The following is a 24,681-nucleotide window of genomic DNA, read 5'->3' on the forward strand; positions in this document are numbered from 1 at the left end:
TTTCAACCTGGGAAACCTGCTCTGTGATCCATCCTAATAGTGGCCGATTTAAATCTGTAGCCCACAGAAGAGTCCTTATCACTATTTTACAGCAATTCTCAATGAGAACATTTCCAAAATTCCAGGGCATAGTTAACAGCCTTTCAAAGTAAGGAGGACAGATGGTGTTCTGGCTAAAAGCTCAAAGAACTCTGGAATTTAAAAGAAAATGTTGGGAGAATTCAGCTCTAAAGCAAATCAAGAATGAGGGAAGGGACTAGTAACATTTCCAATTTTTAAAGTCAAATTATCATTTGTATTTGTTTTCCCCAAATGTGTACTGTATATATACAAGACCTTTTGTCACAGACTTGGGTCAAACTTAAATAAATCTTACCGATTATTTTGCAAATTGCTTGTGTCTTTCTCCTCAATATTCAATACTTGGTAATATTTCATCATCAGAAATTCAGAAGTACAGTGCATTAAAAAACTCAGTTGGAGCGCCTGGGTGGCTCAGTCTGTTTAAGCGTCCAACATCGGCTCAGGTCACAATCTCACAGTTTGTGAGTTTAAACCCCGCGTCGTGCTCTATGCTGACAGCTCAGAGCCTGGACCCTGCTTCAGATTCTATGTCTCCCTCTCTCTCTGCTCCTCCCCTGCTCTAGCTCTGTGTCTCTCTCAAAAATAAACATTAGGGGGGCGCCTGGGTGGCGCAGTCGGTTAAGCGTCCGACTTCAGCCAGGTCACGATCTCGCGGTCCGTGAGTTCGAGCCCCGCGTCAGGCTCTGGGCTGATGGCTCAGAGCCTGGAGCCTGTTTCCGATTCTGTGTCTCCCTCTCTCTCTAATCCTCCCCCGTTCATGTTCTGTCTCTCTCTGTCCCAAAAATGAATAAACGTTGAAAAAAAAAAAAAGATTAAAAATAAACATTAGGAAAAAAAAATTTTTAATAAAAAATAAACAAATAACTCAGAGATGCTCAAAGATAGACATCTCGTATTTTCAACTTCTTTCATCAGCAACACAACTTCAAATTTCTAAAACCTTTCACATTTCCCAGAGTATCTACATATTCAGAAGAAATGCTACACATTGACTTAAAAACCCTTAAGAGAACCTGCTGTGGTTCTTAAACATCAGCAACTCTGTTAGTGGCCAGATGTTGCCTTTAAGGAGCTTGTCAAGAAAAAGACACAAATGAAGCATCCAACTGGTTTGCTTTAGGCCTCAATCCCACACAAAAAAAGGGGTTAAATGGTCAGAGGATGTTTTTCTTCCAGTCAGTCTACTTCCGAATTTAAATTTCTTGGACTCCTTTTATGCGTTTACAACACTACAATTACCTTAATCTGTCTTTTCAGGCTCTTCCTGTCTATGCACCCTATTTTAACTTATTTTACAACCTTCTCTCCCATCCTACTCCTTCCTTCCATTATGCTCCTTAAATTCAAGTTCATCTTCCTCTCTTCCTCTGGTTCTCATTCCCAATTAATTACATTAAAAATTTTTTTAAAAGAACTCAGATTTCAGCAATAGGACCACCAAATTGTCTTCAAAAAAAGTATGTTACCTAATTAACTATAAGGTCTTCTGAGCTGTGGTTTCTAGACACAATCAGGGTCCAGAACAGGCTGCTCACATATTATTATGCCGAGAACTAAACGACATATTTAAAAAGTCAATTCTTAGAGCAACTCTGAGTGTCCTTTATGCAATGTCCTAATGGGGTCCTTAATTTATTTCTCTGCTTTGGTCTGTTTCCCAATCTGTAAAATGACCTCTACTGACGCCTACACTTGCAGTCCAAAGAATTCTATGACCTTTAAAAATTGTTTTAGTTTAAACGGATTAAGGTAAAAAGAAAAAAAATGAATGCTTGAGAGCAGTGGTTCTCAAACTTTCCTAACACCCGGGACTTATATCATCCCCAGATTATGTAGAGTTTAGCACAAACTCTCCAGGTGACTATCATCTACATTGTCCAGAATCCTATTTTGAAAAATTCTGCCTTGTTGTTTCTTGGTCCTTTGAGCAATAATTAATACCAAACCCCAGCCACCTGCAATAATAGACATGCTACTGATTTTATTTCCAGTTTCTGTTTCAATTGGGTTTCAGTGCCTTTAAAAGGCAGGCACAAGATGTTGAGTCAGTCCCTGGGGACTTGATTCATTCATTCATTCATTCATTCATTCATTCATTCGCAGCTAAGAATACAGAGTCTCTACAGCTGAGGAAGTAAAGAGTCTGTTTTCACCTGCTACTCTCCCAGCCCCTATTTGAGAGGAAGAAGAGCTACATAAGGGGTGACACAGCTTACATAAGGAGTAAGACAGTCAAGTTCTTTAGAACAGAAATTTTCTTTGTTGTTTAGACATCACTGGGCAGAGCCATGCTTAGAGAAACAGGTAACCTGAGTCTGGCCAGTAGGACTCTGTTGGGAAAATGAGTAAGAAAAAAATGGATTAAGACTTAAAGAAGCTGCAAGCTCACAGTAAACTTCTGACACTTGGCTTATTTAGATTTCTTTGGGGGCTAGAGGCTACCAAGTAATATGGAAAGAGTCTTGTGAGCTTCCTGTGATACATACATTCAGTCAGGTAAGCATCTGAGACTACTCACCAATCCAACAATCAGCAAAGTTTTTCTTTAAAGGGATGGGTAGTAAAGTGGTTTATGCTTTGCACCCCATTCGATTCCTGCAACAGGTACTCAACTATGCCACTGTAGCACAAAAGCAGCCACAGATTATATGTAAATGGATGAACACAGACTGCAATAAAATTTTAGCTATAGGGGCGCCTGGGTGGCACAGTCGGTTAAGCGTCCGACTTCAGCCAGGTCACGATCTCGTGGTCCGTGAGTTCGAGCCCCGCGTCGGGCTCTGGGCTGATGGCTCAGAGCCTGGAGCCTGTTTCCGATTCTGTGTCTCCCTCTCTCTCTGCCCCTCCCCCGTTCATGCTCTGTCTCTCTCTGTCCCAAAAATAAATAAACGTTGAAAAAAAAAAATTAAAAAAAAAAATTTTAGCTATAGACACCGAAATATGAATTTCATAGAATTTTCCTGTGTCATGAAATAACCTCTTTTTAAAAGTGAGGTATAACTGACATATACAATTAGTTTCAATAAAATAAATTGAAAATAAGTTTAAAAGGTGGGGGGGGGAGGCGCCTGGGTGGCTCAGCCAGTTAAGCGTCCAACTCGATTTCAGCTCAGGTCATGATCACGGTTCATGGGTTCAACTCCCACGTCAGGCTTTGTGCTGTCAGATTCTCTCCCTCTCTCTATTTGCCCCTCCTCCCACTCACACTCTCTCTCAGAAGAAATAAATATAATAAATAAAATTAGTTTCAGGTGTATTTAATTCTTTTTGAAACTAGCTCCAACATACCCTGTGAAGAGAGGTGCCTTTCTCAAGGTCAGTGTGTAAGTGAAGAATATCCTCCTTACCTTTACTTGCAACCTCTCTCTAATTCCTAAGCTTTCTCCTAAAGGATATCCACACTAAACCCCACTCCCACCTCTCTCCTTCCTTCAAACAGTCCATGAATGGGCTAAGAGTCATTAGCAATATGATTTAAAAGCGGTTAAAATCTACTCCCGCTCTGCATAACTAGATGAAGTGAGTTGCATGAATGAGAACACTGAAGGGGAGGCCAATGCTGAGCCCACTGCTAATCCTGCTTCTTGAACAGCAAGTTAGTTTGATTTGTTATTTATCCCCCTTGAAGTGGGAACATCTTAACTTGTTCACATATTGCTAACCAACTCTGATGAAATTCCTTTGTAAATAAGCAGACTTCAGGATCCTTCAAAAAAAAAAGGGGGGGGGCGGGTGGAAGTGAGGGGTCTAGTTAATCCTTGGCTAACAAAAAGAACCTTTTTCTTTAGTACTCAGATAAAAAGAAGTTTTACTGATTTCTGGAATAACTGGATCCAAGTACAAGCCAATCTGCTAAAAAAGAAATTACCACGGGGTCTTTGCTGCACAGGCAGGCAGACTTTCCTTAATAGGGAAGTTCAGCAAAGCCTACTAGTCAATGATACTAGTCTGGTAAAAATCCACTGTAAATTAAGGGGAGTGCTTTGAGAGCCCACAGTCTGATACTATATGGGTAGCTCCACTACAGCCCAGAATTCCCAGCAGGCAATGGAGTCACCCACCCAGGTTCCCCTTTACTTTTTTGTCACATTTAAGAACTCAGGTTGTGGCATCAGGTAGGCCTAAATTAGCCTCCCAGCTCTGTGGCTTTCATACAAACTACACAGCCTTGAGTCTCAGTTTCTTCAAAAGTAAAGTGGAGACAGTAAATGTTCAAATATCTGTTATTTATTTCATCCCTAGTCCATTTCCTCTTCCTACTTCAAAAATAAATGACCATAATTTGAAGCTAAAGCTGAAGGAAAATGGATCTGTCCCTGCTTTTTAAGCATTTTACCCAAGTTGTTCTCTGAGACTTCACACGTCCACTATTGTCAGTGGTCCTCACAGTGGCCAAGGCTACAACCCCACTCTGAGCCCTCGGACTAATATTGTCTAGCTGACTGCGGGCCAGAGTACGTATTAAGTGAGATGCAGTCTACATTCACTATGAGCATGAAAATGAGAGGAAGACTCCCAGATAAGTTGTAGAAACTGAGTTTTGATCTGTTTTTACTATAGCCAACACCTTGAGTAAGTTAACCTCTTGGTGCTATTTGTTTGCTTGTACTTTTTTTTTTTTTAAAGTAAACTCTACCCCCAGCATGAGGCTAGAACTCACGACCCTGAGATCAATAGTTGAATGTTCTACTAACTGAGCCAGCCAGGCACTCCTATCTGTACAATTTTAGATTTTCCACCACTTATAGTCATTCACTTATTTAACTGACTACAATTTAACAAATTAACTTCTTGTTATAACAAGAAAAGCTAAAAGCTTGCAATTTCAAATTAAGTTGAATACCAACCATTTTAAAGAATAATGATCCATAAAGGTGTATATAAAATGTAAGTTAATCTGTTTTGTTAACTACAAAAATAGACACGACTTATCTCATAAGGCTGCTGAGATAAAATGAGAATTTATTCAATCCAAAGGACCTTAAATGTTCATCTTTGTGTAGCACTAAAGGGGTCAAGTAAAATAGAAAGCTGCCTAAACTCCCAGCTGTTCTTGTAAACACAACTGTATGTACCAGTCATTAAGTCCTCTTAGGTCACCCAGGATAAGGCAATGTAGATATCCAAAAGGAAGACTTGTTACTCACGCTCATCAAATTCACACCACTTTCAGATTTTTAAGTTCCAAGTGCCCCAATCACCTATATTCCAAGGAAAACCTGAATCTCTTTGCTCTTATCTAAATTTTATCTGAAGCTGTGCTGTTAAGGACACCTGGGTGGCTCAGTCAGTTTTAAGCGTCTGACTCTTGATTTCAGCTCAGGTCCATGGTCTCAGTTTGTGGGTTTGAACCCTGAGTCAGGCTCCAGGCTGACAGTACGGAGTCTGTTTGGGATTTTCTCTCTTCCCCTCTGTCTGCCCCTCCCCCCTAGCACTCTCTCAAAATAAATAAACTTAAAAAAAATTAAGCTGTGTCGTCCAATTATGGCAGCCACTAGCCACATGTAGCTATTCTAACTTTAAATAAAATAAAAAATTTTTAAGTTCTTTGGTCACACTAGCCACATTTCAAGGACTCAATAGTCTCATCTGGCTGGCAGCTACTATATGGGACAGCACAGATGCAGAACATTTCCATCATGATAGCAAGTTCTACTGGACAGTGTTAACTGAAAAGCTTGAATCCAGGTCAACAGCTTCTTCCTTTTACTGGTAGGAAGAACATAAGGCACCATGTTGTGTGATTTGCTCTGGTCACACCTGACAAGGCCAAGATTAAGACTTCCTTGTCCCAACACTACCCCACCACCAAGTCCTCTGCTGGAGGCCAATCAAGGGCCTTTTCCCTACATGGCAAGGTACTATACTGTGTAGTTTTCTTAAGGCCAGCCAAAAGTTTTCCTGGCTAAACTGGCCATCTCAAAAGCAGGACACTTCTGCAGAGTCCCTGGAGAATCAGGGCCTCAATGAGTGCTGCCTAGAGAAGATTTCAACTAAGGGATCAGTCCACTGAGGTGTAAATCAAAGCTAGATAGAGCTATTATTTTAAGCATAAGGAGTATGACAAACAAATCCCATTTTACTAACTCACCTTTGTTGTCTAAATACAAGACAAAGTTAGAAAGCTTTACTCCTGCCTCTGAAAGTAATTAACCAGTTACAAGACCCTTAAAATTGGCATTTATATTTCATATACTCTTCTGCAGTGAGTCATGTTTTCACAAGGACATCCCTGCACTGAAAATGCTTCTTCTTTCCCAAGAGGCAGAACTTAAAAGGGAAAAAGGACTTGCCTAACCTGAAAATGTACCTTCTCAGGCAACTCAATTAGGACAGGCCCATTCCTGCAGGCTTGTCCTCCTTTGCTTCTATTAAGTGAGCTCTTAATGCTTGGGAAATAGTAAAAGTGACTATAAACCTCCTGTCTATGCTACATAGGAATCCACAGCTCAGCCTAAGTTGCCTTTGTTTACAACAGGCATGGGCCTCAAAATGCCCCCAAGTCCCAATCAAAAAGAATGAAATCTTGCCATTTGCAACTACGTGGATTATACTAAGTGAAATTAGTCAGAGAAAGACAAATATCATATGACTTCACTCATATAAGGACTTTAAGACACAGAACAGATGAACATAGGGAAGGAAAGCAAAAATAATATAAAAACAGGGAGGGGGACAAACACGTAAGAGATTCTAAATATGGAGAACAAACAGAGGACTACTGGAGGGGTTGTGGGAGGGGAGAAGGGATAAATGGGTAAGAGGCATTAAGAATCTACTCCTGAAATCACTGTTGCATTATATGCTAACTTGGATATAAATTTAAAAAATAAATACATTTTTAAAAAATGCACCCAAGTCCACACCTTGAGTGTGCTGATGCACCGCTTCATGCATCCTATTACTAATTCAACCAAGAAGCACAAGTCCACACCTTGTCTACCCATAAAGGAGTCAAGGGTGTTGATGCAGTGGTTTCATGCATCCTATTACCAATTCAACTAAGGGGCCCTCTTTGTCTAGAGTATCACTACTGACCACGCTTGAAATGCACAGGCCATTCTCTGGGCAACTAGCTGGAGAAAGACTAAGCCTGAATACATGTATTTCTTCTTCTGAAGAACACTTTCTAGTGCTAATCATTTAACAGGCTCCTTTTTACGCTTCAGTTATGAATTACTCCAACTTCAAAACTATAAGGAAGCACGTGAATAAGTACGGAGGCCTAGCCATGGGCTTTGTAAAAAAAAAAAAAAAAAAAAAAAAAAATGGAATACTGCTTAAGAGGATGAATTACTACACAAAACTAGTTCTAAGCTTCATATGAATGTCAAGACTAAAAGCTTATTTTGATCAACTTATCTTATTCTTGTCAATTATTTGACCTTGGGGATATAATAGTACCAGATACTATTAAATGTCCTCTCTCATATGACTGAGATAGCTATTATCCCTACTGTTACAGATGAGAAACTAAGATCAGAGTTGTGACTTGCTTAAGGCCACCCAGCTAACCAAGTTTATCTAACTCCAAAGTCTAGATTTCAAGCATGTAAGCATGTGGACTTTGTCAACTTTCATTCCTCCTAAAAATGTGAGGCTAAAAAAAATTTTTTTTCTTTAGTTAAAAAATAAAATAAAAATGTGAGGCTCAACAGAAGGGTGAATTTTAAGTCTTACTTTATTCCACTGGTTTTGAAACTTTAATGTATATCATATCACCTGATTGGCTTGTTAAAACCTAGATGGCTAAGCCCCCACTCTCAAGAATTTAGGCCAGTAGGTCTGGATGAGCCCAATAATTTACATTTCCTACAAGTTCTCAAACAATGCTGATGCTGATCAGGAAACCATGCTAGAAGAACCACTGCTCTATTCACATCCTCCCATGTCAATCAGTGCCATCAGTAACTAAAGACCACTAAATTGTACCCATACCTCCACTTACCTTCTAAAAGTCCCTGTCTTAACCATTCTGGGGATATTAGTATGAAAACAACCTCTTGCTCTTTGTGCTTTGCTTAGTCACCCAATCCTAAAAGATGACATCAGGATCAAATGGCTTGTTAAACATGGAAGGAGGAGAAAGGATTAGGATTCTGATGAGATAAATAGGAAAACAGCTGCAAAGTCAGTTAACTATCTCTACTATTTAGGTGAATTACTCGTTGAAAGAAGGTATTTAGAGTAGGATAAATATAACCCTTTTATAAACATATACTGAAAAACACTGTTCTGGTCCTTAAAAAATCCCATAAACTGAATAGCTTAACCAATGGAGTACCCTGAACAAATGAAGCAAAAACATACATCTTACGCAAGTAAGATAGTAAAGTCCAGATAGATCAGTTTCTCCAAAGATGATCTGTGGTCTCATGTATTAATCAGAATCATCCAGGATTGTTAGATATGTATTAAAAATGCAGATTTCTCAGTCTGTGCCACTACAGAATCAACTTAAGAGGTTTAGGCCTAGAAATATGTATTTTTACCAAGTACTCCCAGGTGATTCTTAAGCATTTTAGCTCCACAACAATGAAAAGTTAGTGCAGGTGTGCTTGGCTGGTTCAGTTGGTGGAGCAGGTGACTCGATCTTGGGGCTGTGAGCTCCAGCCCCATGTTGGGTGTGGAGATTACTTAAAAATAAAATCTTTAGGGGTGGCTGGGTGGCTCAGTCAGTTAAGTGTCCGACTTTGGCTCAGGTCGTGATCTCACCATTGTGTTCAAGCCCCGCATTGGGCTCTGGGCTGACAGCCTGGAGTCTGGAGCCTGCTTTGAGTTCTGTGTCTCCCTCTCTCTCTGCCCCTCCCCCGTGCTCGCTCTCACTTTCTCTCTCAAAAATGAATATTTTTAAAAATTAAAAAAATAAAATCTTTACAAAAGAAAGAAAGAAAACTTAGTGTAAAACTCTCAATTTTTCTCACTGGATTTTCAACCAGCAAATAAGCTAGGAGAGAGAGGGGTTCCCACTTCACAATTTAAACATTTGTTGAAAGCATCTGTACTGTCCACACAGGAGGAGATCGTGCTCTTACACACTTCCTAGTAAATAAGCAAAACATGTAAATTTCTCCAGTCTAGAAAAAAAAAAAAATTGGAAAAAGAGGACAAGAAAGGCTCCAAGCCAGAGAAAAGTGATTACTTATGGCTTGGTATTAAGTGGTGTTTGCAGACAGACTGCACTAGAAAGGAAAAGGAGTATCCAAAACTATGCCTTCAGTACTAAAATAGGCGGAGATGTTGCTAACCTTCAAGAAGTTTTTATTACTTAGTGCCTTCCCAAATAGGTAGTAAAATGGATACACACTGGGGACACTTATCCAACTGTACCAAATCCTAAAGACTAAGGTATTCCAGGGTAAAAAGAAATACTTTAACAAAACAGGACTATAGACTTGTGGGAGAAGAATACACACTGAACGTAATTTTTGGGAAATAGAGTTGTTGTGGAACGACTTTTTTTTTTTTTTTTTTTTTTTTTTTTATGGGGAGCGAGGGGGCTGGGGGACAGAGAAAGAATCCCAAGCAGACTCCACACTTACGCAGTGCTCAATCCCATGAACCATGAGAGCCATGACCAATGCTGAAATCAAGAGTCAGACACTCCACTAACTGAACCACCCAGGCACTCCAAATCAAGTTTTCAATAACAAAATTATCTTCACCTTTGTACAATAGCACTGACTAGCATGCATATTTACATATGTGCAGTGAGTATGGATTCTGCTTAATGTACTGGTAGTCTTACTGATGCAAACACTTTTACTGTTTTCAGTCTCTTATGGACCCAATTGAATCACACTGTACTGTAACTTTAAACTATTCCCCTAAAAACTGGAGCCTAGCACAAACACTATCTGACATCTAAATTCTACAGATTAGCTCCAGTCCTAAAGAAGTGCTATAGTGTTTTCAGGACTATAGGAGGAAAAATTTCAGCTTGTTTGCCCAACTAGAATCTGTTTTTCTACAGTTTGCTAGCAAACAAGCATTCTCTGCTAATATACAACTCTCCTGACATTCTGAGATTAGGAAGATGCTAACATTTATAAGGACTATAAAGTTCTGCTTAAGTGTCTATTTTTATATCACACTGCATTCAAGGGAGAAAGGAGGTGATTTGATTTTTAAGGGGAAAAGGTAATAATTATGGTCAAACTACCACCAGCTGAACTTGCATTGAGGAAGCTAACTGGAGACCTCTCAGAGCTGGGGGTCTGGCCTTGGAGAGCTTTCTGCTTGGAAGTCAAGTGTAACAAGCCAGCAGTTACAAAGCCTAGACAACTTCTGTTCCTCCTCCCTGCTTTTGTTTTCTTTTCTGGTTAACTGGAACCATGAAAAATTAACAAATAGTCTCAATTCTCTGAGAGACTCTTGTTTCTTCATTTCTGTTGTTAAATAGCAAGCACTAGTGACATTGCATTCATTCTTGTGAAAACTCACTGTAAGAATAAGCATGGTCAGTCTAACATTTAGTCTCAATCACTTTTCCAGTATTCAGATCACTAGAAGTAATACCATTATGTACGCTCAACCTTCTTCTGAGGAGTTTAATGGCTTTCATACCAAGACACTTCATGGATTAGGAAGCAGTAAAAATAGTAATATATTTAAACTGCTTCACAAAATTAGTTTCCCAGGACTTTAAGTACTAAGTCTAATCTCAAAGATCTTAGTTCTTCAAGTTTCCGAAGATGGTGATTTTACTCATTTCAGGCAACTGAGTTCAAGAATTTTAACCATTTCAAGCAAATACTTGGATTGGCTATTGTCACACGGATCTCTTGCACACAATGTGAACATTGCTAGTCACTGATAAATCTACCAGTTTAGGGAAACCTGAAAACTACTTCTCTACAACTCATGCAATACTGTTGTCTAATAATGAGAAATCCATAAACAGAACTTTTAACTTCTTCTATTCCAGGTGAAAGGATTTAATGAGTTTACAGGTATCCTAAAAAAAACTTCAAATAGAGATGTCCCTCTTTCACTGACAGTTAAGTATTCACTGACAGAAAGTACCTTCCATCCCATTTAACCTATGTCAGGAGCCTTTTTACTGTGGCCCCATGAAAAAGATGGCATCTCAACAGAGGAAGTGAGTGTACAGACCTACAAGTACTCACTTCAAAATGTTCATTCTGAGAGCCATATGGATTTGTCTCGTTCATCTGTGTCTAGTCGTTACTGGTATTTACTTTCCGAATGTTTGAACAAATGAATATGGCAGCTTAAATTTTCCATTTGCAATTAAACATGAAATTTTTAGTTTTCTGAGTAGATCTATAAATATTGCACCATCCCAAGTGCAAAGGGGGAAAAGTTACTGGCTGCCAAAGATTCTTAAACTGCAATTTAACTCTGAAAAACAAAGTGGTTTGTACACAAAGTCTTACTGTCCTGAGCCCATCTGGATTCACAGCAACAGTATCATATTCAAAGCTCCCTGGTGACCCTCCCCCTTGGGTACCCCAATTTAAAAATTAAAGATATTCCCTTTGCACAAAAGACTAAAATAAAGAAATCTCTGAAAAACGTCTGGGTTTTGGATTTTTCTTTTTTAAGATGTGGCAAGGAACTAAGATTGTTTTAAGTGTCACCTTTTCTAAAGTGATCTTCACATGCTCTTTAATCCTCAATCTTGAGTTAAGTATTAGACCTAGTTTACAGGTAAGGAACTAAGGCTTGGAGATTAACTTGTTCAAAGATCTCACTATTGAAGCACAAGAACTTAAATTCAAATCCCCCTTGACTCAATCTCTGTCCTTTACACTCTATCATGATTTGATGGGGACACACACACATCACACAGATAGACACAATCACCCCCCTCCCCCAACCATTCACATTCTGAATCAGGAAAAAAAAAAAAAAAAAAAAAAGGTAAGAGAAAGAAGCCCAAGCTTTGAAGACTTTAATCCAATCTTGGACATTCTCACATACCGAGGGCAAAAGAGCCATGCAGTATTAATAAACAGTCACTTACTCTAGGATTTTTTTTCACATACTTTAGGAACCATATGTTCCTGGGGCACCTGGGTGACTCAGTCAGTGACCGACTTCAGCTCAAGTCATAATCTTGTGGTTTGTGGGTTCAGGCTCCGCATTGGGCTCGGTGCTGACAGCTCGGAGCCTGGAGCCTGCTTCAGATTCTGTGTCTTCCTCTCTCTGCCCCTCCCCTGTTCATGCACTCTGTCTCTCTCTCTCTCAAAAATAAACATTAAAAAACAAAACAACAACAACAACAAAAAGCCATGTTCCGGACACGTTTATCTTTTGAAAACTTTTTAAATGTTTATTTATTTGGGGGGGGGGGGTGAGTAGGGGAGGGACAGATAGAGAAGAGGAGAGAATCCCAAGCAGGTTCCATGCTGTCAGCACAGAGCTTGACATGGGACTCAAATTCATGAACCATGAGATCACGACCTGAGCGGAAATTAAGAGTCAGACACTTAACTGACTGAACCACCCAGACATCCTGAAAATTTTATCTTTGAAGACTCTTTAAATCAACACACATTTAAAAAAATAAAATAAAATAAAATAAAATAAAATAAAATAAAATAAAATAAAATAAGACCCTATTTTGTAATTTCTCTCCTATAAAATTATTTTCTCTGGCCCACGTTTAACTGAATATTAAGTCTGAAGTCTGCTCCTGTTGTGATGCTTCTGTGATACTCTTTTTTTCTTAAATTTTTTTAATGTTTTTTGGGGTTTTTTTTTTTTGTTTTTTGAGACAGAGAGAGAGAGCATGAGCAGGGGAGGGGCAGAGCTCCAAAGCTCCAGGCTCTGAGCTATCAGCACAGAGCCCAACGCGGGGCTCAAACTCACAGACTGTGAGATCATGACCTGACACCCAACCGACTGAGCCACCCAGGCGCCCCTGTGGTACTCCTTTTTTATCAATGGTGTATCTACTAAGATCCATCTGGCTGAATCTAATGGACATTTGTAAACATATCTGCAACTGACTTTGGTTTATTTTCTTTAAGGAGCACTTTCCAAGTAACAAATTCAAGGCAATTCAATAATTAGCATTAGCTAGACTTATGAGCCATTATCGAAATTTCTGCTTACTAAATAAACTTTTTCATGGACTCTCCCAAATGCTTATACTCCTGCGTAACTCTTAACATGGAGTTTACTATTTAAGTTCTCATACTTAAGTTTTTTTTTTTTTTTTTAACGTTTTTTTAATTTATTTTTGAGACAGAGACAGACAGAGCATGAACGCGGGAGGGTCAGAGAGAGAGGGAGACACAGAATCTGAAACAAGCCCCAGGCTCTGAGCTGTCAGCACAGAGCCCAACAAGGGGCTCGAACTCACAGACTGTGAGATCATGACCCGAGCTGAAGTCGGACGCTCAACCGACTGAGCCACCCAGGCACCCCTTAAGTTTTATTATTTAAGGCATTCTGTTGCCAAGAATGAACTGTTTCACAGGAAGTTGAGTTGGTCACTATAAGCACTATGTGAATAAATGAAAAATGTAGGTAACTCTTGGACACTTTCAGTCTTCTGAGTTTAAAATGTTTTGGGGCAAGAAGTAAAATAGTGGCATTTGAAAAAAAAACATGTTGACACAAGAAATACTGAGTTTTGTTGTTAAGAAAAAAAAAAAAAATCGCAGGAACACCTGGACGGCTCAGTCGGTTGAGCATCTGACTCTTGATATCAGCTCAGGTCATGATCCCGACAGGGACATGGGACCAAGCCCCTCATTGGGCTCCATGCTCAGCATGGAGGCTGCTTAAGATTCTCTCTCCCTCTGCCCCTCTCCCCTGCTCACACACTCCCTCTCTAAAATAAATAAATAAATAAAATCATCAACAATGAACTTGGCATTTCACTTATTAAATGCATCTAATAAAGATAAAACTCTGGGTACCTTTTTTAAGATTGAAATATAATTGATATATAAGCTCTGGGTATCTTTAATAGAAAATCCATAGTTCTATTAAAGGGTTGAGAAATTAGCTACAGCAATATGTTTTTTTCATGTCTAAGCCCATCTCCCCTGAAAAAGTAGTTCTTTCAGCAATGACAACCTTGCCTTATTCTTAGAAAAGTAGGAACCAGATACACATTTGGCTCCTACTTAGCCCACACCTACATATAGATACACCACCTTTCCTTTTATAGTGGTTGCTTAACAGTCAGAAGACATCAGTGTAGGCTGTGAAGTTCAGTTAGATAAAGACCCAACCAACTCTAGGTATATGCTACTGTTCACTGTGTAAATGTCAGGAAGATTTAAAAGGTTATCAGGGAATACCAGTGAAGGAAGGAAGGAGTCACCAACAACAGTATGTCAAACCTAACATTCAAAATAAAGATCTATTTCATAATAGAAGCTGTCTGACCAAAGCTTAAATTGTAAAATATGGACAAAGAGGCACATTATATACTTATAAATTCTCAATAGCTTGTGAAGCATAGAAATACCATCCTTATCTACAGATAACAAAACAAAATTTGGCAGCCCGAGTTAAGTTTCATACTAAGAATAGGGACTTACTTAGATTTTTCTACTCCAATTTTCTATTTTACCACAGGTGCTCAAGAAAGTACTCCCCACAGCCTCCCTCTTCATCACTTATACCCTTCAGTAGCACTCTGGTTCCAGCCTTTACACCAAATCATCTCTTGAAGACTTAGCCCTCCAGGTGCAAGGGGTCTAACCTTTCTCTACCATCACATAATTAAGGGAAGGCTGTGACATCTATACCAGAAGCTTACCAATTACAGTATGGGATTTCCATAATCTAGACCAGGTAATATGCTACCAAAAAGAGGAGTTGAGTAGGTGTAAAAAGCAAAATTTTCCCTTCTTGGTCTCAGCTTCTCCCATAAACTTATACAATCTGTACTATTCTCATTAAATTCCCATTTAATGAATACAAAAATGTGATGTCTACTAAGCTCTCAAAATGTGTTTCTTTCCTTCCACTTCCCCTTCTACTGCCTAGCAAGAGCTCAGATAACGCACTACAAATGAAGAGGCTATCTTACAGGAGTTGGGTAAAGTAAAGGGTCTTAGCCAATGAGATCCCCTAATCCACTGATCTTGAAACCTGCGCCGTTTAAGTTCTGCCCAGCCAGTATTCTGCTTACAAACCTTTCTAAATCTAGGCATTCGTATGGTAGTAAGATTAAAATCTGGACTTTTTACAAAATAGCAAAAGGGTACATTTCTTTTTTCTTTTTTTTTAAGTTTATTTATTTATTTAGACAGAGAGAGTGCAAGCAGGGATGGGGCAGAGAGAGGGGGAAAGAGAATCCCAAGCAGGCTTTGTGCTGTCAGCACAGAGTCCAACGCGGGGCTCCAACTCACGAACTGTGAGATCATGACCTGAGCCAAAACCAAACGTCAGATACTCAACCAACTGAGCCACCCAGGCACCCCCAAAGGGTGCATTTCTAGTGTACTCTAGTGCGGATTAACCTACAACTTAAAACTTTTCAGGGGGATGGGGGAAGGTGAATTCCAAACAGCCAAAGATATCTTCTCCAAGAAAGATCCCAGCATCTATCTTTGCTAGGCTGTGCTAAGAAAAATGCAAATATTGAGACCAAGAGTTGGCTGATTTGTTTTTGTTCTTAAAAAATAGGAAAATGTCAGATACCCAGGGATCTATTAAACCTGTTCTCAACAATATCAACAAAGACAAGAGAATTAAAGTCCCCAGTAATGCTGACTGCTTTAACACCTTTTGTTGGAGCTTCTCTAGGTATATCTCAGGAATGTTAATGAACTAGTTCTTTGGTTCCTCCAATCCACAGAAACAAAGTTAACTTCAAAGGCTCAGAGAGGAATGAACAGCCTGGTAGAGTTGCACCTCTACCCTAAATCTAATGCACCTCTACCCTAAATCTATCCTAAGCGGGCATGGAAGGAGATGTAAATAAAAATATCTACTATAAATTTCAGAAAAATTACCAAGAACAGTATACAAAGGTAAAGGTGGCAGTGAGATAACTTAGATATAAAAACTTAAGCCAACAAATTAAAAAGAATACCATCCAAAAAGAAATTTAATACCTAAGTTGCTTATGTCCCTTTGAATTTCTTGATTAAAATTTTAGAGACATAAATGACAAAGACATTTAATAGCTTGATACTACAATCTATATACCTGAAGATATACTTGAGATAATAAATCACTTCTCAGTTTGAAAAATACTTAGCATCTTTCTTGAACATACAGAATAAAAATCATGTTAAATAATACCTGCTACTAAGCATACTGTCATTTCCTATAACCCTACCAAAAATAACCATTAATATCTAACATATTCTACAAGCTTTTTTCCACCTAATAATAAAGCCCAGGCTTCCATGCTACCCGTCCTCCCCCCCCCCCCCCCCCCCCCCCCCGCAATCTTTAACCCCCTCCACAGTACCCAAGCACTGGTGCTATCAACACAGAGCATACATACAAGGCACACCTAGATAGGCAGGTTGTGGGGGAAGGGCAGAGGCTGGCAAAACGCTAATTATTCCTTGCCTCTCTTTAGATTTCCCACTTCGATGACTGGTCTGGTGCCATAGGGATAGAAAGCTGTATCTCAAACTTGGATTTACAAGACAAGGAAATAGAGAAAAGACTTGTGCCAACTATTACTACTCAAAGTTTAATCACATCTGAAAGCTTCCTTTAAACACAATACTTCATTCACTTCTTAAAATCCAGTTAGGAACTTCTCCCATCCCAACCTTTTTACCTTAAGAAGCCAATTCTCAATAGCCCAAATGCCCTTGTTATGCAAAGTTAATGGCTCTAAATATTTAAGAGGCAGATTATCTAAACCACAGGACACGGAAAAGTCACTCAACTGACTCTCCCATATACAAAAGCGATGAATTGACTACCTTTTACCTTCTTTCAAAAGGGTTTTTTTTTTTTTTTTTTTAACCTCAGGGTCCCATATCAAAATTCAAGCATTTCCATAGCCTCATTCAAAACTAAACAATTACACTTGAATCCTTTTTTCCAAATATAGCTAGAACTTTATTGGAGTTCGACATAGTTTCATATGGGAAGGATGAAATCCCTCACAAAAACATACTTCTGGGGAAAGAACTTTGCATCTGATAAAAATCAGGTTTTATTTTGTACTAAAAATGTGGCTAAAGCTGTTAAAGATCCATAACATACATATGCATTAATACCCAATTAATACAACACGCACAAATTCAGTACAATCTGAAGCCTCCTAAAATGAAATATATCCATGAAGTAAAATAGAATTATTTCGCATACGCTTAGCAGAGGATAACTGTTATAATTGATATACGACACCAAGCTTTCTAAAACATAGATATTTTTGCATCCCCTCCCCCCACACACACACATGCTGAAAACAAACAAAAAACCCCCAATGGCCTAATTTTGGAATAAAAGAGTTAAAACATGTGAAGAATCCCTGGCTCTTTCTTGTACATGGTATAAATGGATACCAATTCACTAGGACCCAGAACAAATTAATGAATCACTCCTTCAAACTCTCACAATTCCTCATTTTCATGCTGATGTTAAAAAAAGTCAGATAATTCTTTTTTTTACTACAATTGGTAAGTGAGATTTGGGGACTAACTCTGGGTTTGTATTTTCCATTTTACCTACTTTGGTAGAAAAGTAGGAGCTGGTGTCATCAATATTACCTAGTTTCACCTTTCGAACTATGAGGTGTTTCTGATTCCTTTAATAACTCCTGGATTTTCTCGTTTTACCAGCAACATCGGAATCTGAAATTTGTTTGGAAGTTCTGATATGCTAGTAATCTAAAAAACACATGTTGACAAGCAACTTTGTTTCAAGTATAAATAGTATTAAGATGCTACAGTAGTCACTAATTCTGAAAAGATGCCCCAAGGAGTCTAGCTGTAGAAAGAAAAACACTGGAGTCTGATACTTAAGTGCTTCTGGATTGAGCAAGAAGATGTGCCAGATGTCATTTGAAGGCGCCATCAGTTTGCAGTTTTAAAAATGTGATGGTAACTTTCAGATAGCCACATCATCAGTCTTCCCACCCCCCACCTCAACCTGCAACTAACAGCATAGAAATACATCTGTCTGCATCAGAAACAATTTATATTTAATTCTTCCATACAATCTGAATCTATTAAGCTAAACCAGAATCAACACAAGATGATGTCAAATTATGATCCCATATAATATTGCTTAGAATAGTCAGTCACTGATGGAATCAAGCATTATACTTTGCTCATCCTAAGGAGGGAAGAACCCCACATATGCAAAGTGGATGGGCAAAAACTTGAAACAGCAGAAGGATCACTAACCCCCAACATGATGTTACCATTTTCAACTCTGCGGATAACCTGGCAGTTACTGTAATAATGACTCAGACCCACCACAGTTAGTGCTACCAACACCTAGGAAAAAGGTAGTCAAAAGATTATGGTTTCTACTACTGAAACTCCAAGCTCACCATCAATATTTTAAATATAAAAGCATTTCACAAATAACAGATTTTCCCAGCAGTTAAGCATGGGCCAGAATGTTGTGAATATCAAATGAACAGCAACAGTTTTACCTATTGTAAAGAATGAACTCCAAAGGGCATAAAACCTTTCGGATCTTAAGGGACGAGGGCAGGTAGAATGAGGGATGTTAGTATATATGAACTTCCACAGTTAATCTGTAAGTTCAGCTAAGTCCACTTACAATCATGCTACAGCAAACTCTTCTTAATACAAAGATCAATAATGACATGTCTGTGTACAATTAAACACTGATTTTTATTTTTTAAAAACAGTCTTTCACGGTTACATAAATCAATCACTTGTTACCAGGCTATTACTTAATAGAGCAAGCATACAGTTACTAACACTACACCTTTCTTCTGAACAATATTTACAAAGATAATTAGTCCAGTGTCAGACACTTACGGTGGTAGGGAGGCAGTTAAAATGCTTTTTCTCAAAGTAAGCAAATGACAAACTAGCAAATCCTTCCCTCCCACATTTTTCAGCTCTGTAAGAAAATAGAGATGTTCAGCTTTTAATTTTGTCATACTACAATCATATATATAGCATACTGGCTACACCTGGGAGCTTTGGAGTGCCCCACTCCCTGCCCTTGGGAAAGCTAGTAAACATACTAAGCCTCAGTTTCCCCATCCATAAAACAGAGATAATAGTATTTAACTCATAAGGTCCTTCCAAGGACTAAGTTGAATTAAATAATCCATGCAAAGAGCTGAGATTCGTGCCAGGCAGACAGTAAGTATTCAACAAATATTAACAATTACTGCAATTACAAGTGATCACATTCTAGAAGTCAATATAGTCGGTTTCAATCTCTATAAAAACAGCATTAAAGATCAACAACCCACCCAGCCCACAATCATTCATATACTCAATAGTTCCTTTGTATAATTTAAGTGAGCAACATGGAGAATAACACTGATGAGAAAGGACTAAACTTTCTTTCACTACTAAATACATGACCTACTCAGCCTGGTCTTAAAGTCAAAAGAACACTTTTTCTGTGTTTTGCTCCTACCTTCCCTGAAGAGGTCAAAGGACTCTTTACAAATCCTCACCTGCCACGTCCTTTCTTTGCTCCCACATCCCTAAGAAACATCTACACTCTTTTCGGTTTTCTGAACTGCAGGGGCCTCATCTCCCTTTTAAAACCCTGATAGGTTAGCTCAACATAGTTAAGAAATACTCCAACCCCTGACACTCAGCACCTAGTCTTGCACAACACTCAGAAGTCACCTCCTCTGAGAAATTTCCCCACCCCCAGAAAAAATTAAGTCCCCTAGTTTCTCAAAGCATTTTGGGTATACATATGCCTTAGCACCCACCTTATAATTAACTAATTATGTCTCTCTCGATAGACGGAATTGAGGGCAAGAGAAGCGTTGTGGCCAAAGGTTCAGCTGTAGCACTATGCGCAGTGTTTGGCACATATCAGGTGCTCAAGAAATGCAACATGTGAATTTAACCAGAATCTTTCCTTTCAGAGTCCCATCTCTTGCTAGATGCCCCATTACAAAACCTGAACATAAGGCTGCTCTCAGTATACCAGGCTAACACGATGGACTGCTGATTACAACATCAGAAAACATACTCATCAGCTTCTCCCATTGGAGAGGTTCCCGGAACCCAAACTCAATTGAGCAGGATTATGTACCATCAGAATCAGTGGGAATTCCCAGCACACTACAGAGGGTACTTTTCTCCTTCAATAAGATTGTTGAAAAGCCCTCAGGGTGAGCTTTTTATTGGGGGAACTCTTCATTAAGTGAAGTGGAAATACTCAAAGATAAATAAATGCCTCGATTTGGCTGAAAAGGGGTCAAAATCATAAAGTTCTGGGAAAAGCAAGCTAGCTCTTGATTCCTGAAAAACAGAGACCTCTAAAAAAGAACAGGAAGCAGGGGTGGGTGCTGGTCACTCTTTGTTTCAATAAATAAAATCTCTTTTTCTTCCCTACAGCCCAAAAGAAAAGGCCAATACACCAAGTCCAGATGAGATGCTCAACAATCTTTCCTCCTGACAAGTACACTAAACTGAGGTTCTTTAAAAAATAAAAAAAAAGGAAGAAAGAAAAAAGGGGGAAAAGTGCTGCCTTAGGAACCTCAGCCACAATGAAAAGTTCTAGTAATACTCTAATTAAAAAAAAAAAAATCTATCTCCCTGGGTCCAACATTTACATTGGACGGCCCACACACTTGCAAACTTTCTGAAGGGAGGGACTACTACCTTCGCAAAGAACACAACTTGGGAAAAACAATCTCAAAATATGAAGAACTCCACAAAGGGCAGCTTTAGTTTTAGAACCATAATTCCCATCACAAACAACTTACACCATCACCACCCCCAACCACCACCAAATTCAACAGTTGCCGGAGGATATCTTTCATTCTGGAAACAGAAAAGGAAACAAACAAGCAGCAGAAAGGGAATAACCCCCAAAATAAAGTTCTCTTTGGAAAAAATTGTAACAATTCAGTCTCCCACCCTTCCCTCTCTGGTGAAGTCTATGATTTATACGGCTTTGCTCTGCAGAAAGCTCTTTCTGGGCAGCTCAAGGAAAGAGCCGAGGGAGGGAGAGAAAGAGACACAGGCACAGAAAGGAGAGGAGAGAGAAAAAGAAAATGGCGCAGAGACTAAGTCCCGACTGTCGACAAGGCGACTTTCCCGGGAGGAATCCGGGCCGGGAAAGGCTGCCCGAAGCCCGGCGGCGGGCGACGCCGGGTCTCCGTTGCCCCCTCTTGGGAGGGCTGTGATCTGGGGGTGCTGGGGTCCCCGGAAAGGGGGTCCAGAGGCGGCCCGATGGGAACAATGGGGCCGGTGAGCGAGGAGCCGGGACTTAGTCTCTGGGACGCCATGTCTGTCCTCTGCCCGGCTCCAGCGGGGCGCGGGGTAGGCGGCCGGCGGCGGGAGGACCTGGGGTCGGGGCGGGGGGCACACTCACCATTCAATCGGAAATCCGCTTCAATCTGGAGAAAGAAAAGGAGGGAAGATGAACAAAACAGGCACATTTAACCCCGCGGGCGGCGAGCGCGCGGAGCCGGGGGCCTAGCCCACCCTGCGCCCCAGAGAGAAAGGGACCCCCGGGAACGGCCTTTAAGGGGCAGCCATTCCCACCCCCGCCACCCCAATATGTAACTTGGCGGCTTTCGTCCTAGGCCTAGCGAGCCCACCTCCGCCGACCGGCCGCCCCTGGCCTGGGGCTCCGGCCTGTCAAAGCGGCCGGGCCGGGGCCTGCGCTGGGGGTCGCGGAGAGCCGGGGTGGGGCCGGGGCGCCGAGAGGACCGTGCCGAACTGTACCTGGGAATCGTTGTGGAGATGGTCCCCGCTCATGTCGGCCGGAGCGGTGAGAGCGGCGGGCGGCGAGTGGCGCCGAGGAGACGCAGACGGTCGAGACCGGCCTATGCGGGCGGACGGGAGCTCCCGGAGGCTCCCGAAGGCGCGGGTAAGCGGCGGCGGCTGCGGGCCTGAGACTCCCGGAACCGCTAAGGCGGCGACAGCGGCGGCGACGCTGACTGACTGCCGGGCGGGCGGCGAGAGCGGACCCCAGCAGTTGTGTAACAGCCTAAGTTCGCATTTCGGCTCACTGCGCCTGCGCGGCCGCTTTTAAACGAGACGTCGCGACGTCAGAGACTCGCGGAAGGAGGCCGAGGGTTGCGGGCCCGCCCCCTCGCGCTTCCAAAGGCGGACCAGGCTTTGCATCGCAAGCCCCGCCTCCTGGCCCTTGCGCGCCGCTGTGATTTGCATAAGGAGTCGACTCCTCCCAGGGCCGCCCACCCTAAGCAACCTTCCTTTCCTTTCCCCGCGCCTTTTCTCGGAACGTCGTACTCCTCTACGAGGCAGTGCGCAGGCGCATCCCAGACGCCGCCCCCGGACCGTGGCCGGCAGCGCGGCCACGTGGTGGGCCTTTAAAGGCCGCGGCGGGACCGCGCCAGTCCCCGGCCGAGCTGCTGTCCTCGTGCTCCTTTTCGTAGCAGGGAATATCTTGGTGGCCTGGGCTCTAGCCCTTCCACCAACTCTTCTTTGCTCGCTAGCCGGGCGCCGAGGCCGCCAGGAGACAGGAGCTCCCGCCCTAGCCTTTGTCCATGCCTTTCAACCTTCTGAATTATTTCACACTATTATTAATTTTAATTTTTTTTTTTTAATTTTTTTTTTCAACGTTTATTTATTTTTGGAACAGAGAGAGACAGAGCATGAACGGGGGAGGGGCAGAGAGAGAGGGAGACACAGAATCAGAAACAGGCTCCAGGCTCTGAGCCATCAGCCCAGAGCCCGACGCGGGGCTCGAACTCACGGACCGCGAGATCGTGACCTGGCTGAAGTCGGACGCTTAACCGACTGCGCCACCCAGGCGCCCCAATTAATTTTAATTTTTTAACAAACCAAAGGTCTGGTGCAGCTCCAGTTTCCAAACGAGTACATGTAGTCCTGGGTCACAAGGGCCCTAATTTATTTCGTTAATTCAACAGACACTTATTGAGCGTCTACTGTGAGTCAGGAATTGTGCTGAAAAGGGGTGGTGGTGCAGGGGGCCAAAGGGAATGGGACCTCAGGGTAAACCCGACCTGGCTCTGTCCATCGTTGCATCCCTAGCACACTATAGGGCAGAAGTGAGATGCACAGGATAAAGAACTGCCATTTAGGGACCACCTACTATGTTCTCTGCTCTGAATCCAACACGACAGCTCTGTGGGGCTATTTTATCAAACTGTGTCAGAGATAAGTGACCTACAACCTTCTACCTGACATCTACATTTGGATAACCTCACAAGCTTCTCCAGGGCTGAACTCAACACCTTCCTCCACCCAGCTAGAAAAGCTCCATCCTGGACAACTTCCTCCTTCCTTTCTCATTAGTCCAACCAGTTGCTTCTCTTCAACCCATCTACCTCTTCTGCCCACACATCTGTCAAAGTCTGCACTATCTCTTGCTTGCATTATCACAATACACTCCTAACAAGGGTCTCAGCCTCCATTCTGGCCCTCTCACAAGCTGATAGCCAACAGGAGCCAAAGTGAACTTTTCAACACGCGGGTCTACCTTACCCCTTTCCCACAATACTTCCCATCACTCTTGGCATAAAGCTCAAATTTCCTAAAGTAGCTCCCAGGGTGCCACATAGCCTGCTTAATTCAAGTGTGACCTCTGTGAATTTTGCCATATCTACTTACCACTTCCACTATTTTACTTACTATTTTAATCAATCCCCTTCTTTACTTAGCTTCCTCCTAAATAATAATATCTATGAAATAATAATGTCTATGAAGCCATTTACAAATAAATACAAAAAGTGTCCATCCATAGACCACTGAAATATCTCTATCACATCTAGTGGTAAACACTTTGGGATTAATTCTTGTGAATGCTCCAAAGCTCAACATTAATACCACTTTTTCAAAGTGATCCCCTTCCCCCACATTCTCTCACTCCCTCTTTCCTCACTGGGATCAAGTGCCCTTCATGGAGTGTCTTTTCCTTTGTAACACTTATCACAATTGTTATTAAGTTGCTAAGGAGGGCAATAAGTGATTTTATGTCTGTCTCCCCTATTGAACCCAAGGTCTATCTTTGTTGAAACTTGATCCTCAGCACCTAGCAACAGATCCTACCAAAGAGGCATACAATAAATGAATGAAAGCAGGGTAATACAGTGGTTAGGAGTGCACACATGGAAGTCAAACCAATCTAGGTGTGAGTTCTGCTCTGCTGTTAATTAGCTGTGTAACCTCAGACAAGTTGCTTAAGTTCTCTGAGCCCTAGTTTCCTCATCTGGACAATGACGATAATGGTAGAATTTTATTAGACAAAAAAAAAAAAAGTTTCTTGAGAACAGACAGCTAGTAAGTACTGAATTTTGGATTTAAACTCCGATAGGCCTGACCCCAAAGCTATGCTCTTTCTCTCAGGCAAACTGCCAGAACGAGTTTCGCCTTGCTAATGGTGTCTTTCAATAGACTTCCCATCTCAGAATCAATCCTAGACCACCAAGTGAGACATTTCAATACTATCTGTTTGCTGCAGGTAGGCCAAGATAATTCAAAGACCGCCTTAAGGAATAACAGAGTCTCTTACTACTACTGT

At 41.1% G+C, this 24,681-nt stretch overlaps 1 protein-coding gene across 1 annotated transcript in view; it reads right to left on the minus strand.

Moving 5' to 3' along the window:
- TOP1 (DNA topoisomerase I) overlaps positions 1-22,206 on the minus strand; it is a 95,199-nt gene extending 72,993 nt beyond the window's left edge. The window contains exons 1-2 of the mRNA XM_045444604.1: positions 21,900-22,206; positions 21,544-21,568 (exon numbers count right to left, since the gene is read on the minus strand). Coding sequence (XP_045300560.1) covers positions 21,544-21,568; positions 21,900-21,932 — 58 coding nt within the window. The 5' untranslated portion in view covers positions 21,933-22,206. The remainder of the gene's footprint in view (positions 1-21,543; positions 21,569-21,899) is intronic.
- Positions 22,207-24,681: the final 2,475 nt, after the last annotated feature.

This window comes from Leopardus geoffroyi, chromosome A3, assembly GCF_018350155.1.
Source record: "Leopardus geoffroyi isolate Oge1 chromosome A3, O.geoffroyi_Oge1_pat1.0, whole genome shotgun sequence".
NCBI classification, from domain to species: Eukaryota; Metazoa; Chordata; class Mammalia; order Carnivora; family Felidae; genus Leopardus; species Leopardus geoffroyi.